Below are 19,275 nucleotides of genomic sequence, written 5' to 3'. Positions count from 1 at the left end.
CATTTAAACGCGTGGAGGCTTTCTATTTGCTCAGATTCTTTTCCTTCGTTGCCAGGTAACCGCGCGGAGTGGCGTTCCAGGAAATGTAGTTCAAAAAGGTCTCATCCTCTTTGCTGATAGCACAAAGGCTGAGATAAAAAACTACATATCCCAGAATGCACTTCTTACGGAAGTGCCCTCCTGTTTTGAGCACATGACCAGTGAGCCGCAGTCACACAAACATTTGTAGCCTAGTGCGGCTAATTTGTTTGGCTAGCTGTTGTTTTTCCAGTCGTTTGTCGTAAATAGTTGTTTTAAAATGAAGCTGCGGTGTTTATTCGTTGCTTTGAGCTTCGCTGTCGGTGTCATGGCGGGGAAATACTCGCGAGAAATGAACGAAGCCAAACCGAGCGGCGGTGATGAGCAGACGGTGGAGTTCAGGGTTGCTAAGCTGAATCAAGTGTGGGAGAAGGCGAAAAGGGTGAGCATCAACTGTTACCTGTTGGGTTAACGTGAAGCTGTAGCAAACTGCGCGACCACAACAACGCAAAAACGTTAGCTGCCGGTCAGTGCAGTGAACCGGGTAGCTAATGTCCTAGTTTGGCTAACGTTCACTGCAGTTTTCCCAACAACGGTGCAGCACAGGCGGATTATTCAGTTGTAAGAAGCTGCACTTTATGGTTAATTAACCATGTGAAATCTGAGCAGATAGATTTGATTTCTTGCAAAAACATACTAGGTAGGTAATTGCAAACTTAACAGGAAACGACCCAAAAATTAGCAACAAATTTATAAAAGGTTTTACCTAAATATTGCAACAAAAAATTAAAGTATTGAACAAAAAATGACAAGGAAAGACCTGAAATATATATATATAAATGAATATGATATTTACCCAAAATGTTAAATTGATAACAGTATCTTAAATCTTTGTATCCAGGTTGTCCTCAAATTAAACTATACCATTCTAACTATATGATGTAATTTTATTTAGTTTTTAGTGACAACCAGTTAAATATATATATAGATAAGAGACCAAAACAAGTTAGCATGTCAACATTTAGGAAATTGATAGTCAGTGGTTTCATCTTCTGAGTAATGAAGAGTCTACTGTGGATTTAAATCTTATGTGAAGAAAATCATTAACAGGGTAGATTGCTGACACGATTTTTAAGTGGGTTTCTTGGTGACAGATCAGATGACACCTAGAGTTTCCTCAAAGGGACCTTTGTATCATCCTGTTCAGAGCGTGAGTTGCAAAAGTACGTGTGCGCATATGTGTTGTCACAATACTGGAATTTCTAACTTCAATACATAATGAAAAATATTGATATACAATACCATTTTTTACTTTAAGGGTAAAAATGGACATTGCATATATATTTTTTTAACAATCCATATGTTGAAATTGTATTTTGAAACGTCTAAAGGCCTTTTACACAGCAAACATTCACTGTGGCAGGAACTGCTTTAGTGAACCAGCATACATAATACCAGGGTCTCCCCTAAGTGGAATGCAGCCATCATTAATGTTACACTTTTGCATTTTCTACATTGGCATACCAAAATGTGGAAAAAGTCTAAAATGACATTTTTTTTCTTTTGTAGCAGAGAACAGCAGCTTGACTGTAGTACACATTAATGAGAGAGGGAGAGGGTGCAGCTGGTACCAGGCAGTGTATCGACCTGGCAGGAAAAAGGCATTGAAACACTCTAAAAAGTTCAGAATCAATGTGTAAGGATAAATCGATATTTTTGAGAGTGTGTGTGCACGGAGGTTGGGTGTGATTCTTTCTTGTCTTTCTTTCTAAGTAATCGCCATTAACACATTTACAGCCCTTGAACAAGTCAATTATTCACCCTGTCGCTCCTGCAGTCCTCACAGTGAAGTATTCTAGCTTAAGTTCTAGTAATTCATCAGAGCGGCTTTTTGTAGGTTTACACGGTCAGATCAATTTCCTACTTTGCAAACTCACTAAGTGCGGTGCAGACCAGTGTGAGCTTCGATGCAAGTCCAACAAAGTTGCTCAACTATTGTTCATTATGCCACACTTCATTCACCAAACACGTTCAGCCATCTGGCCTTCATCAGAGTGGTGTTTCCTCATCTTTATAACTGCTCAGTGGTATTCTTAAAAAAATTACATTAGCAGCACCAATACCATTACCCTTAAAATTATACAGATACTCTCAGAGTACTTCATTTTAGGGCTTCCTCTTGAAAGTCTGAGATTCGAGCCATCAGTCAGAGACCTTCAGTTCGAGTAGTTGGAGTTTTTTCAGTGTAGTGTACTTCTGAGGATGTTTTTGTACCCACATTTTGCTGCAGAGTTAGCACTCTTGATTTTAACGCTTCTCTCTGGTACAGAGAGCTGCAGCACCACAAACGAGGAGAGAGGAGGGGTCTTCTGCTTAGAAGTAGTAAATTTACAGCCCACAGCAACTTTTGTTTGATATCTAGTGTTGGCAAAAATGTTGTTGCACGTTTATGGTTTATTGTTAGCACCATTAGCTTGTTTACTACTTTACGTGAATGCCACGGTCACACTGAACGTCCTGCAGAGCCGTTTATACACAACTTTTCTGATAATTAAACAAAAAGTCAAATATTCATATTGAACAGCCAAATCCTACTCGACTGGCCTTACTTTTTTATCACATATTTTTACTGCAACAAATGAACACAGACAACTGATTGCTGATTACACTGTTAAACCCAGCTACCACCACCCCTCTCCCGACCGTAAACCAACATGAGAGAAACACCTACACAGACAGGGCATATTTATTTAGACAGAGGAGCATAAAAGACGTTATGAATATCGATACTTTTGAATGTTTTGTTCGCATCCTGGCATGTTGAGTTGCCAACTTTAGCAAGTACGCTTTGCTCAACTTCACATCACAGGCTGAATGTTTGTAGCTGCTGCAGCAGTGGGCCACTCACACATCACAGTAAACTGAAGAGTGCTTGTAGGGATTGGCTGCAAGCAGAAGCACACAAATAGTCATTTTTTGCAAATCTGGTTATAAAATTGATTAAATGTTTGTGTTGTTTGGCTGGAGAAGTTTTGATGTCACTCAACACTGGATTGTTGCAGTATTGAGTACTAATGCCCGGCCCTAATGCTCAGTTAGAGCTGTCATCGTGGTCAAATGGGGATTAAATTTGGGTTTTAAACTGCGTAGCAGCATGTTTACAGCTCCACCAAAAGTTTCTCTAACAATACTTTGAAAAACATGATTATTGTTGTGGTGTGTTTGCTGTGTCACTTTCAATCTCCCCCTGCTGTCTGGTTTCCCCCACGCCTCATCCTCTCTCTCCAAAGTTTCTCCCTCCTTCTGTTTAACTAAAGTTACGTTGTCTTTTATTTTGGTTTTGATAGATGCAGCTGTCCCCGGTGCGACAGGCTGAGCTGCACAGTGACCTGAAGATCCAGGAGAAAGATGAGCTGCAGTGGAAGAAAATGAAAGTGGAAGGACTGGATGAGAACGGGGAGAAGGAGGCCCAGCTTCGACGTAACTTCAATGGTAAGACAGCTTTCTCCGCTGGTGATGTTTGGGAGAGTTTGAACAATGGCTTCACTTTGTTCTGAATTCACTGCAGAGTCAGTCTGTTCTTAATATTCAGTAACCGACCTTGGCAGCGTTGCTTTGTGCTCTATGATTTTGAAAAATAATTATTCTTGAAATGTTGGCAGGAATTATGTCAACAGAAACCTTTCTGTGTTCACCAAGTCACGAAAAGGCATGAAATATTAAGCAGCTTCAATGCTGAAAAATTGTATTATCACAGGATTTTTTAGAAACTTTTGTCTGTTTGACCCACAGAATGTTACAAAAACGCAAACTCTTAGTGTTGCTATTTATCAATTTTACTCTTAGACAGTAAATCATTTTTTGAAAATGTTTTTTTTTTTTTTTTTTCAATAATTATAAAATGTCTGAAAATATGCATTAACATGACCAGGCAAGACATATTGATTTGTATAGCACATTGTATGCAGCAGGGCAATTCAAAGTGTTTTATAAAGCAATAAAATATTAGACATATTAGAGAATAAAGACTTACAATAAAAGAGTAAAGAAAAAATATATAAAAGGTAATATTAAGTAATTACGAAATTATTTTAAGAAATAGCAAAAGTGCAGACAAGAGCTGCAAAGATTACAAAGATTATTTAAAATGATTTAAAATTCAAGTTAAAAAATCAAGTTTGCTGTCATTACCATGTGGAGGAGGCAGTACAAAAAAAAGAAAACATTTTTAGCTTTTACTTGAAGGTGGTCAGCTTCCAACAGGTTTTTCCTTCTCCAAAAACCTCTGAAAGTAAAAGTTGAGTTTCTTCCCTCACCTGCCTGAAATGCGGATGCACATCAAGACTGTAGACTGAGATAGATACGGCCTTTTGCTTGACAACGCCCATCAGCCCAGTGCAATGCACCTTTATACTATATACTGTGTGTGGTAGGAGGCCCCTGATCTGTCAGCCAGGGCAAAGACCCGTGGTTTATGTAATAATCCTTGCTCTTATTTTAGTAGAATAATTGATGTGTTATTTTACACTTCATCAACCAAAAAGAAATATAATTCCTTATCCCTGTCAAGGTTAGATTGTTGCCAACATCTTTTACAAAATCTCCTTTTAAAATTAAGACTGCAGTTGTATCAATACTACATACTGCAAGCATGCACAAATCAATATATGCAGCATTGGTATATAAATTCATACTGCCAAAGGTATGAGTGTGTATGTGAAACACTGGCAAATAAATATTCATCTATTCATTTAATTATGGAGTTTAAGGTCATTAGAGGATTAAAGCATCCCGCCATTCTTTGCACTTATTGATCTTGCAGAAAGCTCATTATGTAAACTTTATGATAGGAATTAGGCGGCAGCAGCACCAAGCGTCGATAAATTCAGATGGCCACATAATTTAAGATATTCATGAAGTGTGGAGCTGGTGTATCAGTGTGTGAAGGATCTTCAGCTCGGTGTCTGCTGGCAGTGACCCAAACATACTCTCCAATCTGTTTAGCATTGTGCCACGAGCAGCCAGTGGACACTTTCCGCCCTCTAGCACCTCAGGGAGCGCTCCACCCGCTCTGGACCCTTTTCTTCTTCTTCACTCCCGAGTGGACGAGTGACCTTCCAGCTTCAGGCAGAGTCGCTCTCTGTTGCTTCGGAGCTGAGCATAAATCTTAAAGGAGTAATCCTCTTCCCACTGAATCAAGTCCTTCTTCTGTAGTCATTTTAATTGAGCTGAAAATAATTTAGTTTTCCTTATTTTCTTTTCATATCACTTTTCCTCTTTACTGTCAGTCTGATATGCCTACAGACAATTCCTGACACCTCTCTTGTTGTAAATTGGTTTTCGGGGGAACATAAGCTTATTTTACTGCTTGCACTCATTGCACTCTGGTCAGGAGTGTCAGCTGAGCCCATAAAATGTGAAGAATAAGAGCCCCACAGTACTGCCGAGATCGTCTGCAAGCTCTCGCATCTGGTTTATGAGGATTTTTAAGCTAGCCCCCTACGTGCTGACTGTCTCCTAATGAAGTATTGGTAGTTAATAAGTGACACTGATGGGTTACCAGCAGGTTGAGATGATGCTGAATCAGCGTCTGCAGTAACAATTTACAAGAGCAGAATAAAGAGTGGCAGAGTACAAAAACTAAGGCTGCACGATCACTCAAATATTTATCTCAATGTAATTGTGGGAAGCCAAAATTGCAATTAACATGATTGTTTGCGATATTGACATTTAAAATGCGTGCTCAGCTCAAAGAACACGTCATTACGTATCAAATTAGACGCTTCCCTAACAAACAGCCAACTGCTTGGGGGGGCAATTGAAATGTTCTGGCTTCACTTTCTGGGAGCTGTCATAACGCTGTGTGTGCACCGGAGCCCTGCAGAGGACTATCCCCGTACCCGACTCAGAAATATCAATCAGATTTGGTAGTTCACTACAAATATTCAATAATTTGCTTTGCTTTCTGTTAAGTTTGAATGGGCTCCGCGTGACGTTCAGTGTGACAGCATAATCTAGTAAACAAGTTAACGACTCCCACAGTTTTCAAATGTGCAACGACATTTTTTGTGATGATTCAAGTCCCTGATTTCAAGGGGCAGCCCTACATGGGACTGTTTTTCTAATCCTGCCCCAGCCTGCTCCCACTAATATTATTACTATTTCTGCCTGCTCCCTCAGAGTGTTATATTTTCCTGCCCAGTCCTGAACCCACAAACTTTGTGACCATACATGCCCGCATAATAAATTGATTATCAGTAGACCGAGTCTTCTCCGATTCTGCAGAAAAAACATGTTATTTTACTGTGGTGTTAAAGATATGCCTACCCGTCAGTAATAAGTTGCAAAATGATGTTTGATAATGTAGTGGTTCCCACCTGGTGGGTCAGTTCTCAATGGGCTGCATGTGACTTGTGAATTTGTCAAGTTTGTAAAAAAAACACACTTTATTTTGAATCTATGGCTTTTGTTTTGAAGTGCCATTTCTGTTAATTCTTGCAATAGAGTGCCCCAGGGATGACGTTTTACCGTAGGACAACCTGGATTTATGATACTTTCACATTTTGTTCAGCAAGGTAATCTTTAAAAATGAACACCACTTTCAGGATTTTTGAAACCTAAATGCAATTGCCAGAAGTAAATAGCCATTGCTCAGCTAGAACAAGCTACACTATGGTTGTGTCGCCACCACTACGAGGCTGGTCAGCACAGTTTCAGCTTGATGACGTTATGTAGTCTCATTTAGCTACTTGTTAGCAGCCGCCTTTTTTAAGACACAAAAAAGCCTCAAGTTTGCAAGTGGGGTATGTACTGATGTATTTCATGTTGTAGAACAACACGTAAAAGTCTGTTTGTGTTAACTACAGACCTCTTTTCAGGCTTCTCATCAAAAACGCACTAAAAACCGATTGACTTTTAGATGAAAGGGGAACTGGAGGTGCTGAAATGCTATCGGATTCCCGGGTTTTAGGACTCATTACTGGGCTTCTCTATATGTTTTATTTCTTTGTGTGCTAAGCCAACGAGTTGTTAACATCTTGTGACATAAAATTGAATATATCTTAATTTATCTAATGTGAGGACCTTGTCTAATGACAGTGAGAAATCAGAACCCTGTGACTGGACCAGTTGGGAACCACTGCTAAAATGCACCCTGCAGTGCCACCTCTGTAAGACTTTCTTGAAAGTTGCAGCTACACTGTAGAAATTATACAATAGACAGCTGACAGGCAAAAAAAAAACCCAAAAAACAGATATCTGGAGCAGAAAGCGAAGAGCTCCCTCCTCAAAATGGATCATCATCTGTTGTTTGAAAATATTTTGGATTTAGAGCAGAAGACTTTATGTAAGAACAAATGAAAAACATCATATGCAGAAAGCATGAAAGTCAAGAAGAGTCGCCAGTGACCCCTCATTGAATTCCTGTCCTTAAATTAAAAGCAATGTTCTGAATAATATTTTGTGCCAAAAATAAATGAGTAATTGTGATGCATAATATGAATCTCAATATTTATCAAATAATGATAATTTTTTTGGCCGTAATTGTGCAGCTCTGGACAAAACTGTCTCTTCTTTGCACTAATCTGGCAATATCAAACAAATTGACAACTAAAACACCCAGTGTTTGGCATCATCATCATTTAAGTGTCTTGGAAAGAAAAGTCTGGCAGTTTTTGTATGTATTTAAAATCTTTTTGTATCTTCATTTGTCTTCCATGTTTGTTCCGGCTTCCTGCCAAGTTTGGGTTGAGTAAGGTGATCCGTTAAGTGAGCAAGTGGGAGGGTAAATTAGCTTTTTCCTCTTGTCTGCTCTCATCTTTAAAGGTCTTTCGGGTTAAGAGCAGCTCAGAATAAAGCACACGCATATCTCCCACTCTGTGTAAAGACACAATTGAAGTTAGTTTCCTTTGATAAGCTCTTGTTAGATTCCCAGACTCTGAAGCACGTTTCTTGTCCTGCTCAGCATATTTTCAGCAGCTGATTCATTAGAGACACTTCTCCCTTTGCAGTTCTTTTAAAATTGAGTGATGACTTTTGAATTAATGAGTTGCTGTCAGTGGTTGTGGGCCTCAGGCTGGTTTCTGATGTGAAATATTTTAGAGTATTTCTTAAATGATGAATGTACAGTGTCTTAGTCAATTTAAATTCTCTTGGGTGTCAAATGGTTTTCTCTCTTGACAGCTTTAGTTGTTACTCCTTACAGTCTCATGTCAGGAACACTTATTACAACAGTTTTAAGCTTTTTAGTAAAACCTCTTATGTGTTACATTTATAGTGATCCTGGCCAAGTACGGGATGGATGGGAAAAGAGACACTCGGCCACTGGAGAGCAACTCCCTGAAGGACCACGACACCAAAGAGGGAGACATATTTGACGATCCCCGGCTGGACAAACTCTGGAACAAGGTGTGTATGTGTCGACGAAGGAGAAGGGAAGAGAAATATTGAAATGTGTTTTGGAAATGGTGCTTCGATTTTATGTTCTCATTTTTGTAGTGAAATTTTGACACCTTTATGGCTGTCTTTTGCTGGTGGTGGATGGAAATCTAAAGATAAAATAAAGACATGACCCTCTAACACCTAAAAATGAATTGGAAAGCATTTGGTGCCTCTGATCTTTTTAAATGGAAACTGAGTGACAGGTTTGCAAGGTTCTTCTCACCAAAGGAGTGTTTTAATGCAGCTTTTACATTTGACTCAAGAACTGCACGGGCTAGAAAAAATTTCATTTTAAAAAGTGTGCCTTTTGGTAACTTGTGACAGTAAGTAAAAAGCCATGTAAAAGGAAACCCCAGTATTTTTTAAACCTGGACCCTATTTTCCCATGTTTTTGTGTCTACAGCTATGCTTAGACAAGAACAGCCCTACTAAAAATGGAAAAGTCTGTCCTTTGAGTTTTAAAAAAACAAAATCTGTGTTCATATGATAACATTTGAGAGCAATCTTTGTGTACATGGATCTGCAAAAACAACCGAAACCTCTGCAGTATGCATGTCAGGCCAGTCGTTGGCAGTGTAACTTTTAATGACGTACCATAGAAGAACAGCACATGTGCAAAGTACGGCCGTGGTGTCACCGTTCTCACAGGATCGGTGCGTATTTCCAGTGAACATGGCGACGAGTACACCCTGGAACCTGGTTTCAAAAGTTTGTGTTTTTAGGCCCCTAAAATACCAATGTGTGAACAAAAGGCCAAACCGCAACAAAAGTTAAACGTTTTAGGCAAGAACCGTTGCCATGTAAACTAAGTGACTGATGGAGACAATAGTTTCCAGTACTGAGAGAGAGAGAGAGCTGTAGCTGCAGGAGAGAAACAGACTGCAGTATAATCCCTGTACGTATCCGTGCACAAAAAATCCTTGTGTTAGTCTCTGACAGATTCAGATTGATATTATCCCTATGTTTTAAAACATTAACGAAAGGACTGGACCCTTGTTTTTCCGTACCTTTTGCTTGTTTCTTTCTGTTTTGTGTCAAAGTCTTTCTCAAAGAGTCTTATTTTAAAATCTTGCAGATTTTAAAGGTAACACTAAGTTACGCTTTCTTTACTCCAGCACAACAAACTCTTCCCAGCACTCCTCTCTCAACTCTCTATCGTGTTTTCATCTGCAACAAGTCATCTCTAGAGACATTCAGAACGAGACTTCTCCTTAAACAAGACTTGGTCACAATAACAAGCAGACCAGTGAAAGGTGGATACATTTTTATTTTTCTGCATGCTCCTTTCTATAATGTCGTGATAATAAAAATCTGAGTGTGTCAGTGGAAAAACAAGGTACTCAGGTCTCAGTACTGAACCAATTTCAAAACCACTTGTCTCCATTAGTCACTTGTATGCAAAAACAGGAAAATAGGGTTCAGATTAAAAATACAGAAGTTACCCTATGTGGAAAAAAAGAGTGATTCATTTTTACTGCAACTCTAGTCCTTGAACAACTTCAGACTGAAATTGTGTAATTTTGGAAAATTCTGACAAGTCAAAGTTCTATTGGGGCATTTTATAAACACAAACTTATACCAATTGTGTTTGGGGGTGTAAAAAGCAATGAAAATCAGCTATCTTTGACCACTGCATGTTATCCCTGCATCTGCTGGAGTGGGATTGAAATGTTTCGGTATAATTCCTATTTATGCAAGCATTAAAATCTCTATACTTGTTGCATTTGCAAACAGTAAAAATCTTTAAAGCTGAAAAAGAACACTTTTCAACCCCCAAAACGCTATCCTCTTCCTGTTTTGTTTGTGCAATGTTGTACACAGTTCCTTTGTGCCGTAAATTGAGCCTTCATTTTCCTGGGAGATCATAGCTGCAATTACATAAACTGCAGTTCCATCAACAGCTTTCGGTGTAGTACCTCTGGAACCAAAAATAACACCTATAAAGAGGTACCTAGACCCTAGATCTGTGTAGTGTTTCCGCCACTGACAGTACTGTCACATGTTGGCAGGATTGCTGTTACTTCTCGCTCTGTCCAGAAGCACTCGATGTATTTCATTGTTCATTGTTTACAGATTATAGAGAGTGAAGTGTGCAAGCGTTTCTCATCTTGTGTGTTGATGGATTCATGTTGTCATCTCATGCATTCAGTAACATAACAAATAGACACTCTGCGTTAAAAGTTAGCAGTCGGCCCAGTGAATGAAATGATTATTTCTCTCACTTTAAAGCTGCTGCGAGAGGCTGCGAGACATCATTTCATTCTATAGTTACAGTTCAGAAATGTATGTAAAACTTGTCATGGTATGAACAGCCACAGCTCAGCCCTGAGCACAGTGTGGATTCTCTGCTGACCGATAAACAGGCTGCAGCATTACTAGCTCCACCTTTTAGTACTGCACCTATGTGCAATGTACCCCAAGCAGAGGGGTGATGAAAAATGAATACTGTTCCAAGCTTTTCACAATGCAAATGCAAAAAAAATGCATACTGAACTGAACCAAACTGTTTAAACACACCAATAGTGCAACAACATTGTACAATCAACATTCAATTTATGATGATAAGTTAAAGCAAAACACTTTTCTATTTCTGCTGTAAACCTCGGATGATAAACTTTTGAGAAAATTTGACATCTGTCATATGCAACATTTTCAGTATATTCTGTTAAATGGTGCCACGGTCTCCTTGTGTTTTGACAGTCAATTGAGTTTATTGATTTTCAAATGTCGCTGTGTTTCACGCTACTTAAACCTCAAACATCTAGTAGACAAATTGTACAGTACCAAGCAGTGATCCTATTTGTCACTCTTTTCCAAACAAAACTCGTCTCTTCCTCTTTTTCTGCTTTCAAGACTAACTCCCCCTGACGATTGTTCCCCCACCAGGCCAAGAGCTCAGGAAAGTTCTCCAGCGACGAGCTGCTGAATCTGAAGAGGGAGTTCCAGCATCACAAGGACAAGATCCACGAGTACAACATCCTCATGGATACAGTCAGCAGGACCGAGGGTGAGCCGCATGAATCACTCCCTTTGCTCTGCTGCTGAGCAGAGGTGTCAAACCACCTCCGCTTAGTTATATCAGTATATTCTGAGGCCAAGTGTATGAGCCTTTAAGCCCTGTCCTCCTCTTTACTATTCACCACTATATGTGTTTGTGTGCAGACACACTTATGGTTCTGATTTCAGGTTTTCTCCCAAACCAGAATAAGTTTAAAATTTACATTTTGCAGAGAAAAAAGTCCAAATTTGTATTTTCTAGCTGTCAGGGCAGTTTCCAAAGTAAAATAATGCAAAGATAAACACCCTCTCACCTCTTTAAGCCTCTTTTGGCTGATAGCAGGTCTTCTTTTGCTGCTGAGGTCAGTTTTCTGAAAAGTCTGGAGTGCTCTCTGTTTGTTCAGTCTTGTGGTCATGTGTGTAGGTGGAAGGTATCAGACCGCACATGCTGCCACCCACCGCTCCGCGCTCTATCACTGCTTGTCACATCGCATCAAGCTGTGAGTTTTAAGCCGAGCTGACAGGCCCCACTGTGTTTCAGACGGAGCAGGGAGGACAGGCATGTCTCGTTCGGACGTCACTGACACTTTGCAGCTGTTTTGTGCCAGAACTTTGCTGCTAGCGCTTCACGACGTTATGTTTGTGGCGAACGAGCCAGGGGTGTTTTTCTGCTTGTCTGATGCATTTAAATATTGAGCCAATCACATGTTGCCCTGAGGAGAGTCTCCGTGCATCTCCACAACAGCACCACCTTCATCCAGGCACACTTTAACTGCCTTCCCCTGTCTTCATTTCATCTCCTTTTTTTTTTCTTTTGATCCAAATGTCAACTGCCGTCCAGTTGGCCTTTGTCTGTTTTTTACTTCCTGCCTTTTGTGTAGATGACAGCCAGGCGTTTCATAAAAACGGTGTGTTATTAACGGTAAAAGATGAGGATCATAGGTTTTGCAAGGTTCTCTTGGAAAAATAAATGTGATATATGAAGAAAGCACCAGTCCTGTGAAATGTCATAACGCTTTACAGGTTATTTTATAGCTGCTACTAAACTCTCCTTATTAAATGCTGTTTTTTCTTTGTCTCTTTTATTGCTTTAATTTCCTCCTTTCCCTTCTTTCTCACTTTCTTGCGTTATTATTATTCTTCACGGTTTCTTGTTTTATCCCCCTTTCATTTCCTCTGCTCTCCTCCATCTAAACCGCCCACCCAACTCGACTCCTAACCTGCCCTGTCACCTCCTCTCCCCCGTTTTTCCCTCCGTCTGTTCACCTCAACAGAAATACACAAGAATGTGATCTCTCCCCTGGAGGGCGACGCCAAAGAGCATGTGCTGCATCAGAAGCACACGGACCTGAAGCAGAAAATGAGAGACCTCAACCAGGGCTTTGAGCGCCTCCGAAAGATCAGCCACGAGGGCTTCACAGAAGACAGCGGTAAGAGAGAGAAAGCACACAGGGCTCCCGCGGATCCTTAAAAAGTCTTAAAAAGCATTAAATCTATTCATCTGGCATATGGCATTAACTGGCATTACAGTTTCTTAAATCAGTCTTTTAAAAAATCTTTAAAATGCTCAGACATGGGAAGTAGGATTTGAAGAATCTTTTTTTTGTTTCATGTTGGATTGTAAAATCTCAAAATAATTTATAACAGCTTTTTTTTTCTTTTTGTAATATACCAGTGACATCAAAAGCTGCCGAAAACTGTTTTTTCGCCTTCAATTTTGATTATTTTAAAATTTGTGTTAAATTTCACTACGAGCGACGTAAAAAAAGTCTTAAATCTATCTTGTCTTAAGCTGAAGGAGCCCTGAAACATAAACCTACAGAACTCGTCTCTTTGTGCTTCTTAGTCTCACTGTGTGTTTATCTCATCAGCTTAATCACCGGGATTTGTAATAATAATAACACACTCTGCCGTATCACAGTTGGCGAGCGCTGATGTGCTAACGGTGTTATGCTTTTAGTTTTGAGTCCAGATTGCTGCATCCGTCCACTGACATCAACCAGCCTGTCCTTGTGCTTAACTTGGAGAGCGCATTTATGACTCTCCTGATTTCATTTTCTTACAGTTCAGTCTTTTATCTCTCATATTCTGCTGCCTTTGATCGAGTGTAGTGCAGAGTGTGTGTGCGGTCTCAGTTGTGCAGGTTGCAGAGGGAGTCTGTTTAGGAGTTTAGATGGAGGTGATGTACCTGCTGCTGATTGAGACTGACTCCTTTTACTTGGTCTTTAATTCCCCTCCAGGTTTTTTCTCACTCAACCCTTCACTTCCTACTTCCTCTTGCACAAAACAGCCTTAATCTCCTCCTTGCTGTTTTCTCTGGCTGGCTCTGTTACTCGTTCAGCTTTCTAGCATTTATGCAGTGAAATCTGTGACAGCAGTTGTAAATGCAAGCAGTTTTCTCCTCTTTAATATTGTGTGTGTTCGAGCCCGGCAATAGATTAATTTTATATATTATGATACGAGATGAGATACGGTCTTTGATTTCAGATATTGTAAGTGTTTGTCTTTTCTTTGTTTTAAAGGTTGCATCACAGTAAAGTGCTGTAATTTTCTCAACTTACAAGGCTGTACCCACGTAGTAATTATCGACACATTACGGAGTATTATTTATCAATAATTTCACTGTGTAAATATTTTCTGAAAGCACTGAGTCAACTGGGGCTATTGCAATGCCGCACTAATGTCAAGCCAAATGCAGGGGATGGCAAGCAGCAGCCACAGTCACTGTTGCTATTGAGATATTTGGTCAAAATTTAGAATATTTGATTTCTCCACATCACTCAGCCCTAATGTGTTTATACAGAATTACTGAGCAACAAGGCTTGTTGTGATTATCGCTTAGAAAACATCTGCTGCGTCTGCTCCTCTTCAAAGCCCTGCTCCTCTTGAGTGTGCAAGTGTTGGTGAGGCTCCAAACTGTCTCCATGGACTGTTTATCTCTTTATCTTCTGTCTCTGTCTGTTCCTCCTCTGCAGAGTTTCGGGAGCCTCGTGTGATTGAACTGTGGGAGGCTGCCAAGAGAGCCAACCTGAGCGAAGACGAGCTGGACTCTCTCAAGGTAACTCTTACATTACTTGTGACAGTGTTTTGGACACTTTTGCTTTCACCGATTAGTTTCTAGATAACGCTTTTTGTTTTATCAGAGTACTGCAGTCTAACTTTTAGAAAACAACTCTTAGAAACTTTTTGGTGAAGTGCTCTTTTGGTAAAAGGTGTATTATCTTATGTAGTGTACTTGGTAGCTGAGTAGTACTTGTGTATGTTGAGCCATAAAGCCTAAAGTGCACATTATTCTGATCGCATTTTGTGCATTACACATTTGAAATGCCCAGGTATTCCACTCTCCTATCTTTCGTTGTGCTCCTTTCACCCTTTGTCCCATGAGCTGAGCATCGCAGTGAACATCTCAATTTAAATTTCCATTTAAAAAAAAAAAAAGGATATCCAGCTTCAAGATCAAAATGTGTCACAGGGAAACATTCAGCTAGAATTTTCTCTGTGACATTTCCTCTCGAGTCACTACTTGAGATGCATATAGGCTTTGTTGTGCAGCTGTGCATGTAATTGAGGGTGAACTAAACTTGCACCCCTCCTTTCTTTGTTCTCTCAGGAGGAGCTGCGTCACTTTGAGACCAAGGTTGAGAAGCACAGCCATTACCAGGAGCAGCTGGAGCTCTCTCACCAGAAGCTGCGACACGTTGAGTCTTTAGGAGACAAAGAGCACATCAAGAAGAACCAGGAGAAGTACAACACGCTCGCTGAGAAGACGAGGGAGATGGGCTACAAGGTAAGGAGAGATTCAAAGTTTGTCTGTTAGCTCCCAGGACCCTGACACACCAGACTGACCGAAGGCCATCAATGTTTGGCCATCGGTGAACGTCTGACACGGTTTGAGACGCACCATCAGCACTAGTCTGCCCTCGTCGGCAGCTTTTTCGGCCGACTCGGTGTGTTGAGCCTGCGTTTCGTGCTCAAATGGAATCATGAACTCATGTTTACAAAATGGGCTAACACAAAGTCGTGAACTCGGAGCTTTCTGAAAATTTCGACTTACGAGGTTGTGAATGCAAAGTCGGCGGTGTTCATATGGTCACATCTCGTGGACTCTGTGAACACTGCCCAACTTGAAAGCAGAACGAGAGGATGAAAGAAAACACTTGGATTTTCAGCTCAGTGCCTCACTACAAACCACTGAAATCACCAAGTCATGAGATTAATAAACTCACTTTCTAAGAATATCAAATCTATGATGCCATTGCACTTTTAAGCAGAAACGGTTTGTAACTGTTTCTGTAATTGTTTGTTAGTGCATGCTAAATATCCTTCATTCTCACAACATCAGGTTGTGTTGCTAATGTGCAAACTAAGTGGCATCTTGAATCCATCTCAGCGGTCTTCCAGTTTCCCTACCAGACTACCACTGCCTGCTGATATGAGATATTTCCTTTCATGCAGCCGCAGAATATACATGCTAGTTGTCTGTTAGCTGTGGTCTTTGTAGTTTGTTCGAGTGCCACTTTTTGTTCGTGTAAGACCATAAAAACTGCCGGCTTTTGTCGCCACTCGTTCTTTCATGCCGGTTTGGTGTGTCTGGGCCTTTACTCTACATCTCACTTCTGCCATCAAACTGCACAAAGCTCCTGTTCAATAGCAGCCTGCTGTAGAAACTAATAGTGTAGCTAAATGAGCAATGAATAAAACATTGCTATGGCTCTGAGAACAGCATTTACAAAGAAATGGGACAAAGGTTACCACCTGATATTGTTCTGTTGTAGATGAGCAGAGTCGCTCAACAAAAGGCTGTTTGAAAGAAAGTCCAGAATGGTAACAGTTTCTATGAACACCACATCTATGATGCATTCATTATACTTTATAAGTACACTCATTAACACACACCATGCTGTCATAAAAGATTATAGATGCCACTTATAATGAATTATAAGTTCAAGAGTCTTATGGATGCCGCCTTACACATTATTGTGGGCCTAATAATATACAACTCAGTTTTATACGATATGTTGCAATATACCTTATGTTATGTTTACCCTGTTAGACATAATATCAATATTTCTACATATTGCAGTCATCTGAAAAAAGCCTATAACCAAATGTATTAAAAATAATTAGCATAGTGCGTGCAGGTTTATCAGAGATATATTCTTCTGCATAATTTGTGTTGTAGCCAACGAGAAGTCCATAATTAGTTTACAAAGCTTGAATTTTAAACATGATCAATATCGGCAGTGGTACGTGTCATTATTTGTGAAATCAGCAATTCAAAGTACATTCGGATGGATAAATATCAGATTTGCATAATGTTTGGAATGTGACTTATGGTTTATGTTAAAATCTGCATAAAGACATTACTAATCTAATATGAATAAAATAAAGCTGAGAGGGCTTTTCTCTTTATAACATGAACATTGCAGAAGATTAATGTGACAGTTTACCATAAAAACAACCAAAATGTTACCTAGTAAATTGCACATTTCGTTTTTTGTTTGTAGACCTTTTGCACAGCACTTGTTTTGACATGTCATTACAGGAAAAGCACAAGCGTGTTTAACCCTTTAAAACCCGGAGCGACATCACTTTTCTGGTGCTTCTTTTCTACACCTTTTACAAGTATTTAAAATAAAATAAATAAATGTAACCATATTTTATTTAAACCAAAATATGGTTGAATTGTTTTATTTTTCAAGGCACCATGACAGGAACAATTCCACAAATTACAAGAAATTAGTAGACTTCAAAAATGTATATGTAAGAAAGGGAAAATTGTCTAGGGAAAAACTATATTTATTATTTTAATAGTTATATATTTGAAATTTGTTTACAGAATTATTATATTTTTTACGGCAAGCACTTTACCCATTTCCTTGTTGGTTTGTTTTTTAACATTAACTTTGTTTTTTGTTCTTTTAAAGTTATTAAAACTAGTCAGCATTTAGTAAAAGCACAAGAATATTAACTTTCAGGTAATATTCTTGTACTTTTACTAATTTCTTACTAGTTTTAATAACTTCTTCTTTCATTGCTCATTGCTGTCTGAAAAAAATCAAGCCAATTTGCTCAGGTCTTAAAGGGTTAATTACATAAATGATGGCTGCACTCCTCTTAAAATGAGTCCTGGGTCTTGTCCATGGTGGCTCATTGTAATGGCTTACTTGAAAACCTAATGGAACAAAGACACGGTTAATGCCATCAGTTTCACGTGTGCTTTTACTACTTTAACGTGTCAAAACGTCTGCTGTGAAAAAGATCCATTAAACATGTTTGACTGTAAACTTCTCAGCCGCCACACAAACTGAGTTACAGATCGACAGACATTTGTCTTTCACTCTTTGATCTCAGATGAAGAAACACATGCAGGACCTGGCCAACAAGATCTCTCGCGAGGGACTCGAGCACAACGAGCTGTGAGACGTCTGGATCATGAAGGTCAAAGAACTCAAGTAATACCGTACAACCACACACAGCGTACGCTACGTTACCCCATTCCCCGTCAACTACTGTAAAAAAAATCAGCGATTTCTACTTTTCTAGCGTTATAGTTGTTGATATTTTTAGATATCGCTGAATGAATGCTTTGTAGATATTTCTTTTAATCAGGTGGACTTATTAGTTTATCAAACTCATCAGATCATCAGTCACAGTACAGATGAAATAATAATAAATAGTTTACGTTCTCATCGGTACTACATTTATTTGTACAACTATTGGCACACAGGTGTGGATGAACTGTCTGGCTGAAAATGTTTGTACTCCAGGAGAGCCGGATTTTGTGGGGGTGGGTGTTGAGGGATAGACGGCAGCAGTTGAGTCACTCTTAACCGATGATGTAGTTTAGCTGCTGAGGGACGGTTCAGGTCCTGGGGAAAAGCCAACTCACTGCATGAGTACTTCATCTTGTAGAAATATCGGCACATTGCTGGCCAGACATTTTGTCCACACCCATCTGTCAGTAGTTGTGCAATCAATAAATGCTACATCAGACTGGCTGGAACTAGTGTAGTAACTTATACCTTAGTCTGCTTAAAATATTGTTGCCACTGATCAATATAAACGTGAAGGATGCTCCGCAGATTTAGGGAAGAAGCATTGAAACCCCGAAACCTAAAAATGTAACAGCAATCTTTAATCAGTAAGATACAGGTGCCAAAAACATACAAACAGTAATATTTTAAAAATATAGTTAAATGTTATTCTTATAGTCTTGGCATAAATAAAAGCAGTTACTATTTACAAATCCTGCAGAGAAAGCAGCCCCTGAAGTGACATTAACAGGCTATTTTTGGTGAAGTTTTTCTAACTCACCCTCGCGTTTTCCCTCAGACACACCGGTGGGGAACCGCCGCCATAAAAATAAATTAGCGCCAAATGTTGAACAATTTGTTCTGATGATATCAAGAGGGAGGTGAGAAATTGGAACACACACTGTGCTTTCCCATTCATCAATCCCAACCAGAAGCAGAGACATTGATTACTGTGATGAATAATGTCCCTGGCTGGCTGATTACTCAGTCATGTCCTGCTTGGGCCACATGGGCCCGGATTAATCTAATTTGCATCCGAGATGTAACTCTAAGACGCTTATTTCAATCGAATGATTTTGAGGTCTGATGTGGAATGATAGCCGAGCAAGCCGGGGCTCTAACAGTCGAGTGTAAGGCATCAGTGCGATGAGGTGGGCTTCATCTCTCACCTCTTTTTAAGAGCGGTAACAAATACATCCACTGCAGCGCAGCGTGGAGAAAGTAAATCTAGCTGTAACGAAAAACAAATTCCAGACAAGTTACAATTTGCGAAGCACAGCTGCTG

At 39.7% G+C, this 19,275-nt stretch overlaps 1 protein-coding gene across 1 annotated transcript; it reads left to right on the top strand.

The window, feature by feature from the left end:
- Window positions 1-205: 205 nt before the first annotated feature.
- Window positions 206-19,223, top strand: lrpap1 (low density lipoprotein receptor-related protein associated protein 1). Its single transcript, XM_042485134.1, has 8 exons — window positions 206-460; window positions 3,366-3,510; window positions 8,294-8,424; window positions 11,344-11,464; window positions 12,729-12,884; window positions 14,430-14,512; window positions 15,065-15,241; window positions 17,809-19,223. Exons 1-8 carry the CDS (start codon window positions 299-301, stop codon window positions 17,875-17,877), a joined length of 1,044 nt encoding a protein of 347 aa, XP_042341068.1. The 5' UTR covers window positions 206-298; the 3' UTR covers window positions 17,878-19,223.
- The last annotated feature ends 52 nt before the right edge of the window (window positions 19,224-19,275 follow it).

This window comes from Plectropomus leopardus, chromosome 4 (genome assembly GCF_008729295.1).
Source record: "Plectropomus leopardus isolate mb chromosome 4, YSFRI_Pleo_2.0, whole genome shotgun sequence".
Classification (NCBI taxonomy): domain Eukaryota; kingdom Metazoa; phylum Chordata; class Actinopteri; order Perciformes; family Serranidae; genus Plectropomus; species Plectropomus leopardus.
The sequence above is the reverse complement of the archived record's forward strand: the minus strand, read 5'-3'. Positions and strand labels throughout refer to the sequence as shown.

What these genes read in the sequence shown, in the direction of transcription:
- lrpap1 (XM_042485134.1), top strand. Translation starts at nt 299, where the DNA reads ATGAAGCTGCGGTGTTTATTCGTTGCTTTGAGCTTCGCTGTCGGTGTC. An exon ending in GGGCTTCACAGAAGACAGCG is followed by an intron (nt 12,885 to 14,429) that starts GTAAGAGAGAGA and finishes CCTCCTCTGCAG; the next exon opens with AGTTTCGGGAGCCTCGTGTG. An exon ending in CGAGGGAGATGGGCTACAAG is followed by an intron (nt 15,242 to 17,808) that starts GTAAGGAGAGAT and finishes CTTTGATCTCAG; the next exon opens with ATGAAGAAACACATGCAGGA.